Source organism: Orycteropus afer, unplaced genomic scaffold (assembly GCF_000298275.1).
Source record: "Orycteropus afer afer isolate SDZICR_OR568_19922 unplaced genomic scaffold, OryAfe1.0 scaffold00025, whole genome shotgun sequence".
NCBI lineage: Eukaryota > Metazoa > Chordata > Mammalia > Tubulidentata > Orycteropodidae > Orycteropus > Orycteropus afer.
This window is the reverse complement of record NW_006921612.1, coordinates 3,700,201-3,713,684: the sequence shown is the minus strand read 5'-3', so window position 1 is coordinate 3,713,684 and position 13,484 is coordinate 3,700,201. Positions and strand designations below refer to the sequence as shown.

Sequence of the window (13,484 nt, the reverse complement as noted above, 5' to 3'; positions counted from 1 at the left end):
TCTTAATCCAAGACAGCAGTGATGTACAGCAGAAAGAACAAAGGCTTCAGATCTGAATTTAAATGCGATCTATAACATTTGTTTTGTATATACATGTGTAAAATATGGAAACCATTATCTGTCTTATATTACTGTTATAAGACACAGTTTGAAAAAAACAGTAGCTAATACAAAATTGGCTCCTTTTCATCAATTCAGGGTATAACCCATCAATACAAGTGCTCATTTAAAATGTGCACAGAGAATAAAAAGAGGCACAAGGGACTTTCTGAGGTGATGAAAACATTCTATATCTTGTTTTGGATGGTGGTTACACAAGATGTTACAAATGTCAAGTCTTTTTATGTTTTATTGCACAAAAATGATACCTCAATTAAAAAAAAAAAAAAAAAAGGCAACTCTATCTTCTAGGCTGAGGACACAGTCAACTAACTTCCTCTCTTCCAATTAGACTTTTCTAAGTAAAACATGCCTATGCTATTTTGCCATCTTCAATTAGTACCTTAAATACTAAACTGATTTTAATAAGAAAACTCCAATTTTAATTACATGCAATAGTTAAAAGGCTAATTTTCACTAAAAAACAAAATCAAACCAAACTCATTGCTATCGAGAGATTCCAACTCACAGAACTACCCTACAGGGTTGCCAAGGCTGTAAATCTTTATGGAAACAGACTGATACATCTTTTTCCTGCAGAAAGGCTGGCAGGTTCAAACGACCAACCTTTTGGTTAGCAGCCAAATGCTTTAAGCACTAACCACGAGAGTTCCTATATTTTTACAAAGTTATTCATAAGTTTTATGCTTTAATGTGAAATAACTCTTTTAAGAGTGTAATGAATCTTTCATTAAGTATATCTGAAAGTACTAATTTCCTCTGAGATTTCAAATCCATTATAATTATAAATAAACCATTTGAAACAAGAAATTATCCTAAGATGTTTTCTAGATTCAGATTGGTTCATGAAAAAGTTAGCTTTGTTCTCTTATCCTATGTTCATTAATATTTTATGACTTTGACTAAATCTGGCCAGAATCTTCATCACACCAGAGTTCAAAGTACTCAGTGAACTGATGTTATAGTTAAGCCAGCTATTATTTTTAAATCTTTACCTTTCATGAATCTATAAGGCACAATTTTATAATAAAAGATGATAAAATGCCAAATAATATTACATACTTAAAAAAGATCATATCTCTAAAATCTGAATAGATATGTCCAGAACATCACACCCTGTATGCCTATCATTATGGATGCCACTGAAATACTAACTTTTCTCTGATCTAAAAATCTGGTTGAATAATTTTGTGATTGGGCCTTACTATCTTAGAAATGATTGCTTCTATAAAGAAAAAATAATATATATGGTAAAGCTTCCTTAATGTAGGCTTTTTTGTTGTTGTTGAAAAACAAATGTTTTTCAAACCTAGAGCTGAATACAGAACCAATTCTTAGTAAAAGGTTGCTGGCAAACCCTGTTTAAAAAATGCATACCTTTCATGGCTTCTGATTTAGCTTCTTCAATGGATTCATAGATTTTATTTTTATCTGCTAGTCGTGCTTTTGTAGCCTTATGTTCAGCTTCCTCTTGCTCTAAGGCCTGCTGTATAACTTTTAGTTGGTATGTCATATCTATTTCCAAGTTGCTCTTTTCCTAGTAAAGATTTAAAATGGCAGCTATCAACAAAGAGTGGCTTACAACTTAAAGAACTTTTTAAGTAGTTTTCTCATAGGCTTAGTGAGATTATTCAACACTTCTCTCTTCATCCAAACTTCTTGCAACAGTAACCTATGCACTGTGTCTACTTCTTTACTTCCATTTATCAGGCTACAGCACCCACCCCCACATCCACTCTACTGTTTTGAAATTTGTATGGAGTTAGTTTTGACTCAATAAAGAAATCAAGGAAATTCTCAATATCAAATTCAACAGACATTTTTCAGTCTTCATCTGCGCTCACTGCTGTTCTTGAAATGATTCCTTTGATGTATCTCCTCTCATAGTTTCTATACTTGTTAAGTTTCCCTCAGCTGCCCATTAAATTCTTTAGTCACAATACTTTTCTTCTTCTTGTATCATTACTCCTCAAAGTTTTCATACACACTTAAGATTTATATACATATACACACACACACACACACACATTTGTTTCTCCCTCCCACCCCCTCCCCAGGATCTCCTACCTTTCACCATTACTCCCCACAAAGGGGATTGAAGTTGAAAATCTCTGAAGTCAATCTATTTTCTGTATGTCCCTGAAAGATTTTCTTATTCTTTGCTTTCTACAGTTTATATTAGAAATAAGTTATTGTTAGGTTTCATCAAGTCAATCCTGACTCACAGCAACCCCATGTATGCAAAGTAGAACTGCTCTATAGGGGTTTCAAGGCCTTTAGGAAGCAAATCACCAGGCCTGTTTTCCAAGGCACCTTTGGATGAGTTCAAATAACCAACCTTTTTAGCTAAAGTTGAGCATTTAACTGTTTGCACCACCTAGCTGCCTATCATAAATAAAGGTGTATGTCTTGTTTTCCAAATAACATCTTTACATTTTTTTTAAAATCGTGAAAAAAAATATTTTCTCAAATTACACAATCCACCAACAGTCTAAATTTACTCTTCCCTGAAAAACCACTGTTCCACACAATCTCTTCTCAGACAGGCTCCTCCACTGTAATAGTTTCAGTTTCTCATATAATGATTGCTCTCAAATATTTCTAGCTTCATACTGTCTAGCTTACTGTACTGTAGAAATCTTAATTTGGCTGTCCTATAGGAACCTTTGGTAGTGTAGTGTGCCTAAGGCACTTGACTGCTAACCAGGAGGCTGGCAGTTCAAACCCACCAGCCACTCCTTGGAAGGGAAGGTTGGGCAATCTACTTCCATAGTGATACTGCCTCGGAAACCCAAGGAGGGGTCTCTATGATTCAGGTCCGACTCGATGGCACATAACAACAACAACAACAACAACAGAGGAACCTCAAACTTAGTTATACAATGGATTCATCATTGTCTAACTGAGCTGTATTTCCTTTATTCTTTATTATTTAATGGTATTACTACATATCCCATCACAACTCAGGACTAGTACTTGACTATTCCTCACATCCCAACATCTAATTAATCAGTAAGTGCTACTGAATAGTCCTCTCCCAAATATTTCTCATGTTTATCCCTATTCTTCATCATTTCAACCACTAGTTAAGGCTCCAAACACTCCAAAACTAAACTCACTGCCACTGAGTCAATTACAACTCATTGCGACCCCCCAATGGGTTTCCAAGGCTGTATGTAAATCTTTAGGGAAGCAGATTGCCTCATCTTCCATGGAGGAGCTGGTGGGTTCGGACCACCATCTTGGTTAGCAGTCAAGTGCCTTAACTACTACACCAGCAGAGCTCCTTTAGTTAAGTCCCCATTATCTCTTATCTGGATTATTGCAAAAGCCTTATGACTAGTCTCCCTGCCACTAGTATTTCCTCTTAACATCTAGTCTCTCCATAATGTACAGCCATCTATTTTAAATATACCTTTAACAAGATCATCATCTAATTTAAAACCTTTCAGTGTCTAGCCTTTTAGTTAGAGGATATATTCCAAGTTTCTTAAAAGTATTCACAATTCTGTACGATCTAACCTCTGCCTGGCTCTGTATCCTCACTCTAGTCATAGAATTCCATACTCTTCCATGAGGACCATACTGAGGTCCTCAGACCAAATTTAGCTGAAATCTATTTTTACAAATAAAGTGTCACAGAAACATAACCAAGCCATTCCTTCATGTATTGAATAGCTGAGTAGTTGCAACAGAGACCATATGGTCTGCAGAGTTTAAAATATTTACTATCTTGCCTTTAAAATATTAAAGTTTTCTGACCCTTAGCCCTAAACCCCAGAAATATTGAAAAGTTTGTACTTCAATAAAAGGATTATCATTTTTTAATTTTCTATGCTCTATGCCTTTGCTTATGCTGTCCTCCAAGATGCAGAATTTGTCTTTGTCTTGACAACCAACTCTGCTCTGTCAGATTAGAGGCTCATCCCTATGCTCCAAATATACCCTTTCCCAAACCCTATCATTGTGACTCCCATTGGGTTTCCGAGGTGGTAAATCTTTATGGGAATAAATTGTTTCATCTTCCTTCCATGAAGTGGCTGGTGGGTTTTAACCACCAACCTTCTGGTTAGCGATCAAATTCCTTAGGAACTGTGCCACCAGAGCTCCTTTTGAAGACATAATATGGGTCAAAATATACGTTTTACTTGGACCTGTAGAAAGAAGCATCTCATAACACACAATCCAAGAAAGTCCTTTCCTGAACAAGCATCTAAGTATAGTAAGGGTTGCCTCTGTAGTGCAAAAAATATATTCCTACTCCATACAACCAAGTCTAAATACGAAAGAATCCATGAGTCATATGGAAATATACCAGTTACTAATTTCCCTTACTTTAGAATCATTTTTCCAATCTGAAAGTCTACTGTCATTTTCTTACATAAAAGTATAGTTTAACATGTTTTACCTTTTCCAAATCAGTAAATCTTTCCTGTAGTTGTCTCTTCTCCACCTCTACTTTTGTGAACAAGATTTTGCCATTCTTTAAGTCTTCCTCTAGGCAAGATATTCTACCTAAAAATTACAACATTAAAAAACAAAACAAAAAAAAGAACCCATATAGTCAATCGAGAGTAAAACATCTGGAAGCCACCTTATACTTTGGAGGTATTATTTATAAGCAGGAGCTTTATAATTGTTGGAACAGTGCTTTCCAGTTAATTCAACTGGGACTCAGAATCTAGTACAGAAGTATTTAATATTTAAAGTATTTTATACTGTTAGAAAGCAAATCTTACATTCATAAAATTTTTTATCAACATATTACAAACATTCTAATGAGTACATTCAAATAGGTTTTATTTCATTATCCATTATCTAAACTTACTAAAAATATTAGTGTTCAAGATCAATTCAAGTGTAATTTCTACTTTAATACCTTGTAAATCACTAATTATCTCCGATCCATGGGTTCGGTCTCTCCTTTCAGATTCCAGGGCTGACTGAAGATTGATAAATTCCTTTTCAAGTTTTAATTTGGCAGTCTCCAACAGGCAGTTTTTATCCTGCAGCTCTCTATTATTAGCTTCCAGCTGCTGAATCTGTTTTGAACTTTCTGCCTGGGTTTTTCTTAACCGGGCTGCAGTATCAGATTCTGTTCGCAGCAAAGCATTGGCTTCATCCAGCTGTTTCCATTAAAATCACACAAACAACAAAAACAGGGATATGTAATGAAAATATTTCAATTTATTATCACATTACAAACAATCTAAAATAAACAAAAAACTTAAAATATTTTCCTAAGGATTTCTCTCTAAAATCATAGTCAAAGACCTTCTGTAACACTGCCAATTAAAACTAATACTAATAGGTAGTCATAAATAAAATTCAATATCCTTTGTATGAATTGAGATCAACATACTTGTCTCTGGAGCTGATTCACTTTCTCAGTAGATATTTGAGAATTTTGATTTCTTTTTTTCAAATCTTCAAGTTGATCTTTTAAGCTGTTAACTATGATAAAAAATAGCTTTCAGTGCCAACCTCTAATACATAAACACACAAAGTGTACTTTTTTCTTTAAATAAGCATTTAATATTCTAGAAAACAAACCATCATTTTCCAGATTTCGTTTCTTCTCTGCTTCATAGTCAGCTTTCCGCTGATATTCTGCATTTTTGTGCTGTAGAAGCGCTTTCTCTCTTTCTAACTGTCTTAATGATGATTCCACATTTTTCCTTATGGTAACCTAAAATAGTATGTAAGGTTACATATTAAAAGAAAGGGTATAAAAATCAAATTTAAAAAAATCTAGAGTTATTTCAAACATGCGAAACACCTTAAAAAAAAAAAGCTAAGCTGCTTTTTTGTTAAAGCTATAATAATTTTCTCTGTGTTTTTAAAATAGCACATTATTCACATAATCAAGACAAGATTTTGTTTCCTAATTTAAGTAAAACTTTTCTTATAATTTTCTATCATCACTGAGCAATCATTATTTAATACTAATTATATGTTTAAAATGTTATGAAAAGCATTTTTCAGAAAGGAAACAATGGTGACTTTCTGAAGATATGAAATATCTATACACACTAAATTAAGTTAAATTTACAAAAACATATCAGAATCCAGCCTATTATAACATTTTACTCCTATGCACCAATTTTACATTTTAGTCCTATGCATCAATGCTACAAGATGCAAATGCATATGCATTTACTATACATAGAGATAGGTACGTTACCATGGAACTAACAACTCTATACATAAGTTAGATATCAAGGGACGTCAAAATATTTTTTTATTAACAAAATTGTTAACTATATGTTTAACAGCTCAACTATACCAAAGCACAGGGAAGTACAGGGCAGCTTTACCTCTTCTTCTAGCTCCTTTGTTATCTTCTCAAGGCGGGTATTAACAGATCTAAAGAATTTCAAAAGAAATAAAGTAATTCCCCTAATTTACAACAAGAATATAGACTATAAATTTTAAGATAATTGATAATTACTTTGTAGCTCTCCCTTTGTAGTTATCAAACTTATAAATTTAAAGTTTTTAAATATAGTATTTCATTATCTTTAAAACATACTTGCACTTCTGCTCTAATTCCTCTTTGGCTTGCATCTCATTGGTGAGGTGTTCTTCTAATGTATATAGTTTTTTCTGAATCTGTCAGAAAATAAGAAACTATAATTATAAATTTTGAATATTTAAAGAGAAGGTTAAAGAAACAGTAAGTTTATTTTATCTTTTAACATAATTTTCTCTACAATGATAAAATTTGTACCTGAATACTTTTCTTGATGGGGGTGGGGGGAAAACCTCCATCTTGTTTTTTCCCTATCACATCACACACATGTATATATGAACACACTTATATGAACATAAAAGTTTTCTACGATGTTGAGTTTCAGATTGTTTATAAATAAAGGATATAATTGCTAGTATCTTCTACTGTTCTTCTATAGGTTATTTCTTTGACAATATTGTCACTATTTTTGCTTATAAGGATTAAAAAGTTGGTATCTGAAGCAAATATTCACAATATTTGACTGAACATGCTCAAAATTATTTTACTTTTCCTAAGAATGTAAACTCCTCTTCTTTTATATCATAAGGTCACCATGAGTCAGAGCAACAAAGAACAGCACTATAATTCCTGGCATAATACAAGCATACCTTGTTCTATTGCACTTCACTGCACCTCACAGACACTGCATTTTTTTTTACAAATTAAAGGTTTGTGGCAACCCAGTGTTCAGTAAGGCCACTGATGCCATTTTTCTAACAGCATGTGCTCACTTTGTGTCTCTATGTTTGTTGTTGTTGTTGTCGTTATGTGCTGTTGAGTTGGACCCGACTCATACCGACCCCTTCTTGGGTTTCCAAGGCAGTATCACTACAGAAGTAGATTGCCCCATTTCTATGTTACATTCTGGTAATTTCCATAATATTTCAAAGTTTTTCGTAATGCTATTGTGTACTTAATAGACTACAGTACAGTGTAAAAATAATTTTATATGTGCCGGGAAACCAAAAACTTCATGTAACTCGCTTTAATGCAGTATTCAAAGCGAATATTACAGTGATCTGGAACCGAACCCACCATATCTCCAAGAGGGTAGCCTATACTTTGAAGCAAGTTAGAATCAAAAACTCTTTTGAATAAATGACAGCTAATTAATTACAAATATCTCCTTTAGTAACTCTGCCTAATAAGTGTCCCAAAATCAACCCAGTTCTATCAGACCACAATGGTAGTATTCTTGCCACTATTCTTTCTAGTGATTAAGTTCACCATAGTTTTTAAATATCTCTTAAATAAAATTGTATTTTTCCATAATAAGTATATATGCAAGTTAATGAGCTGTTGTTGCTATTGTTGTTAGGTGCCGTTGAGTTGATTCTGAGTCACAGAGACCCCATGTGACAGAGCAGAACTGCCCATACAGTTTCCTAGGCTGTAATCTTTACAGAAGCAGACTGTCAGGTCTTTTTTCCTAGGAATTGCTGAGTTTGACTGCCAAACTTTCAGTTAACTGCTGAGTACTTAACTGTTTGCGCCATGAAGCCTCCTTAGTTAATTAGTAAATCAAGTTTAATTGCTTTTGGCTGGTCCTGTATTAGCACAATGTTATCATACTAGCTACCACATGCTAATCAGAAGCTCTTGCTGACAGTTACATATCTTTGATAAATAAAAACAAGAAGATTACAGAACATGTTTTAAACAACAAATCCATAGGAGTAATAACAAAAGGGATACTTGGTAGAAAAATGGTTGGGCACGTCTCTCTTGGGTAGATGAAGTAGTACTCCAAATGCTAGATGGAATAAGACTACATTAAGCATTGCTAATGTGATGAGTTTGAAGTTTTTCAACATATTTGAAAACATCAGCATACCTCTTGACTTTCCTATTTAAAACAAAATAAAAAGCAAAAAAAAAAAAAAACCATATTAAAACACTTGCTATGCTTCATAAAATTCCCAAAACACATAAATTATACAAAAATTATCCAACCCACATTTTGAGTTTTCCAAATGTTGAAGGGAAACATTTAGCATTCTCCGTTAGGTGTATGTGTGATTTAGCTTTGTATGTAGTTATGAACTACAAAAGTCACAAAATAATTTAACAGTTTGATAAACAAAATTTTACTTCATAAAAAATTTGAATCTTCTATCTCTGCATCTTTACAACTTAGTAATCTTTATTCTTTTATAGCACTAAGATTATGAAGATTTCTAACTGGTGTACTGTTTATGAAGCTATTTTATAACTTTTGTTACTAAACTAAGCTCAGAGCTATGTGTAATTCATCTTTTCACTAGCCATCGTGTCTTGCAAAAGGACAGTTGTGAAATAAACGCTTTCAACATTATGCCAAACTATACTGCAACCAGGAATGCCATCTACTAACTCAAAAAGTAACAACAAATGAATGCCTTGTTCTACATGGATATTACTAAAATATTTGAACATGTGACTAAAATAACTACAGAAGTAAAAATTTAAACCTACTTCATTTCTCCTGGATTGTATTGAATCATTTTCTCTGCAAGATGGAGAGTCACTTAATAACCTAAAAGAAAGGGAAGGAAATGAATTCCTTTGCATCATGTCATTTTAATCAATTTTCTCAGTCTTATTCAACCAAGTTATTCTCAGAATTAAAGTTCAACCATGGAGCTTTCTCTTTCTTTTCACTTCAACGTATTTTAAATAAAGCAATGTTTTTCCCTTTGACATTTAGGCTATTTTCAACAATCTAAAATGCTAAGTCTGTCTTGCTTCTTACTCTTATCAGCTGATCCAGTCTTTATTAAAATTGGAGTCACTAAAAGGAACTATACTCTTCTCCTCTTCATTTTCGAATTTCTATAGCAATTCTACTTTTTCCTTTAACCTTCTAGAAAGAGACATCACCCTTCTCTTTTTCAAGGGTACCTTCTCTTCATCTCTTATCACTTCTATTTACTATCAATTTCTCTCTCTCAACTGGATCCTTCCTCACACTTCCTATTAACATGCCTGGGTTTCTCTTGGTCCTAATCTTTTCATTCTGGTCAGCATTCCTATCCCAGTTTGCCCAGGATTTTTGCGTTTTAGCCCAGGAAACCCCTCAATCCTGGGCAAATTGTGATGAGTGGTCACTCTAAATATTACATGCATGGATGCAAGTTTCTCAAATATGTGTTTTTCAAATGTCTTTAATGCTTCATCCATTTAACAGCTGTCAGTGGCTCCTCAATGCCTATCAAATAAAGTCTAAAGTCCCTTAGCACAGCATACACAAATCATGTTGTATTCTTCTTCCCTTGAACTCCAACTCCAAACTGTATTCTAATTTTATTTCCAATACTCACTTCATTGGACCAGTATTTATTTAATGATCATGTGGCAGGTTCTGTGCTAGCTTCAAGGATTATAGGCAAGAAAATCACAAACTCATCAAGTCCTCCAAACAGTCATAACATAGTAGCATATATCCTAAGCCTGGGCACTACTGCACTACATTATCCTGACTTCAATGTGCCCTTTGATTCCAAACTTTGCTTCCACTATTCTCCCTTTGCACAACTCTCCTCTAATTTCCCCACATGCTCACCGGTCAAAAACTCTTTAGATTCAGTTAAACGCCACCTCTTCCCTGAGGTCTTACTTGACTTCTTCCTAATCTTATCCAAAAGAGATGTAACTTTTGTTTCTTCTGCACCATCTCAGATATTTTTTTAGTACTTCTGTTATGGCAAATATCATTATACTCTTCCTTATGACTATAAAATTCTCCTGTATCAATCATTAAATTACAAGCTTCTTCAAAAGTAGATATTTAGTCTTACTCTATATCCCCCCAAAAACAATGTCTTGAATTCACTTAGTAAATCAGTATCACATAACATTAAGAAACAATGAAATAAAATGTAAAATAATTCTTCTAATAGTCCTTTTGAAAAATCTCAAAATTTAAAACAAATAAACACTTCATCTTCTATAATTCAGAGTCTGCAAATAAATCATCTCTTGATAATTACACTCTGAAAATAATAAAAATTTAACAAATGAATCACATACAAATTTTCTCTATAGTAGGTAAATCCTACAAAAGGCAGCTGATTTCCCACAAAGGCTTTAGGAATTGGAAAGGTTTCTACATCTCCTTTATCATCCTCAATGTCATCAAAATTGCTGCTGTCTATGTCACTGCTGAGTTCAGGTACTACAGGAGCCGCAGCTATTAAAATAAAATAAATGAATTATTTCATTCATAATAAAAATACAAGGCATAAACCACCTTCTATTTCCCATGATACAGCAACTCTATATAAAATAACGGGGGCTGGCATATTTTTGACTATCTGGTTTTATTATGATATAAAATTTTAGTAACACTGCTTCAATTATATCATTTCAAAGAATAAAATTTTTAAGTACTTTATTACTACATTAGATCAGTTTTAAATATAGATAAAACAAATAAGGAAGAAATGTAATTTTCTAGGTGTTAGAATTACAAACAGCAATAATATACATTGAGATCCTACAATTTTCCACATTGTTAAAGTAAAATATTTCTTACCCTTAAAATGTATGTCAAATATACATAAAATAAAAATGAATTACTATGTTTACCATAATGTCTACCACAGAATAGTCTCCATAAATAATTGCTGATTAATTAATTTAAGCACATTCAAATTAGAGGATATGAACTGCTCATCCTGAAAATTATTAAGATCCATAAAACTTAACTTGAAAAATTAAGAAATGTATGTCTATTATGAAAGTACTGGGAAATATTGCTTATATATACTTTATTAAGATTTAAGGAGATAGTCATAAATATTGTGACAGAACATATCCAAAATGAAATCTCTCAATTTAAGAATGAGTTAGCATTAAGTATACCAAACAGTCTTACTAATTCAAAACAGTAATCAGTTTGTAAGATTTAAAATGTGATGGAATGAAAATATTTAAATTTACTGACTTACTTTCTCTTATGTTATCCCAGTTCCACTGATCATTCTTAAAGAAAGGATGTTGTTTGATTTCTTCTACCCCATTTCGCCCAAGACGTACCTCCCTAAAGAAATACAAGTAAAGACTGCATTAACCAAACCAAACCAAACAAAACCCACAAGCATTGAGTAGATTCTGACTCACAGCAACCCCCATCAGGTTTCTGAAGAGATAAATCTTTACAGAAGCAGACTGCCTAGTCTTCCTTCTATGGAGTGGCTGGTGGGTTTCAATCATCAATCTTCTGGTTAGCAGTCAAATGCCTTAGGCACTGCACCACCAGAGCTCCTTAATGAGTGCATTATATGTTGTTGTTGTTGGAGTGCATTATATACTTACATAAAAAAATTATAAACAGTTAAGTCAAAATACAGATCACAAATTTGAGATGTTTTTATAAATAGCTTCAGCTAAAATGTTTTTAAAAAATAAGCAGTCCCAATTTCACAGTGTGATTTCATTGTTGCTGTTAGATACCATGGAGTCGATTTCAACTCACAGAAACCCCATGTACAACTGAATGAAATACTGCCCATTCCTGTGCCACCTTCACAATCCTTACTATGCCTGGGCCTACTGTTGTAGCCAGTTCATCTCACTGAAGGCCTTCCCATTTTTGGCTCACCAACTACTTTAGCAAGCATGGTTACCCTTCTCCAGGGACTACTCGCTCCTGGATAACATGACCAAAGTACAAGAGTAACATGACTAAAGTATGAGAGACAAAGCCAGGCCATCCTCACTTCTAAGCCAGCTGTACTTCTTCCAAGACAGATTTGTTCGTTCTTCTGGCAGTCCATGGTATAGTCAATATTCTTCACCAACACCATAATTCAAATGCATGAATTCTTCTTCAGACTTCCTTATTCACTCTCCAGTTTTCTTATGTGTATGAAACTAAAAACTCACTACCAGTCGAGTCGACTTGACTTTTAGCAACCCCTCCTTGGGTTTTTCCTTCTGAGGAGTGGCTGGTAGGTTTGAACGGCCAGCCTTCTGGTTAGCAGTCAAATGCCTTAGGCACTACGCCACCAGAGCTCCCATATGTATGTGAGGCAACTGAAAATTACTATGGCAACACTTGAGGTCTTTTGTGGCAGACTTACTCTATGCAGTACATGATTTGATTTCTTTTTTTAAATTTTTATTGTGATTTGGGTTTAAGTTTAGAGAGCAATTCATCTTCCATACAGGAGTTCACATACACTTTGTCTCATGACATTGACTGTAATCTCCCATAATGCAACAGCTCTCCTCCCACTTCCTTCCCATAGACACCTCTTCCCCGTGTCCTTCCCTCCCATGCACTCCTGTCCCCCGAGTTGTCTCCCTGTGCATACACAGCCCTTCTATTCTCCCATGACTGGTCTCTCCAAGGAGTGTATCTACCTAGTGTGAATGTTCAGCTCATACATGATTTGATTTCTTGATTGCTGCTTCCATGGGTATTCCCTGTGGAGCCAAGTAAAATGAAATCCTTGACAAGTCCAATATTTTCTCCATTTATCATGATAGTGCTAACTGGTTCAGTTGTGAGGATTTCTGTTTTCTGTTGGGGCTGTAGTCTTTGATCTTCATCAGTAAGTGCTTCAACCATTTTTTAATCATCTTCAGCAAAATTCTACTTGTGTGATATTAATGATACTATTTGATAATTTTCACATTCTGTTGTATCACCTTTGTTTGGAATGGGCATAAATATGGATCTTTTCCAGTAGGTCTTCCAAATTTCTTGGCATAGATGAGCGAGTACTGCCAATGCTGCACCTGTTTGTTCCAACACTGGAATTGGTATCCCAACAATTCCTGGAGCTTTGTTTTTGCCAGTGCCTTCAGTGCAACTTGGACTTCTTGATCATATGCTACTGCTCAAAATGGCTAAACACTGACAAAT

The 13,484-nt window shown here is 34.1% G+C and overlaps 1 protein-coding gene across 1 annotated transcript in view; it reads right to left on the bottom strand.

Annotated features, from left to right (window-relative positions):
- The window catches only part of ROCK2 (Rho associated coiled-coil containing protein kinase 2), a 231,547-nt gene that overhangs the window by 27,471 nt on the left and 190,592 nt on the right, over positions 1 to 13,484 (bottom strand). The window contains exons 8-18 of the mRNA XM_042783674.1: positions 11,563 to 11,654; positions 10,643 to 10,802; positions 9,089 to 9,149; positions 8,469 to 8,480; positions 6,653 to 6,732; positions 6,438 to 6,486; positions 5,674 to 5,809; positions 5,483 to 5,574; positions 5,000 to 5,246; positions 4,529 to 4,635; positions 1,498 to 1,657 (exon numbers count right to left, since the gene is read on the bottom strand). Coding sequence (XP_042639608.1) covers positions 1,498 to 1,657; positions 4,529 to 4,635; positions 5,000 to 5,246; positions 5,483 to 5,574; positions 5,674 to 5,809; positions 6,438 to 6,486; positions 6,653 to 6,732; positions 8,469 to 8,480; positions 9,089 to 9,149; positions 10,643 to 10,802; positions 11,563 to 11,654 — 1,196 coding nt within the window. The remainder of the gene's footprint in view (positions 1 to 1,497; positions 1,658 to 4,528; positions 4,636 to 4,999; positions 5,247 to 5,482; positions 5,575 to 5,673; positions 5,810 to 6,437; positions 6,487 to 6,652; positions 6,733 to 8,468; positions 8,481 to 9,088; positions 9,150 to 10,642; positions 10,803 to 11,562; positions 11,655 to 13,484) is intronic.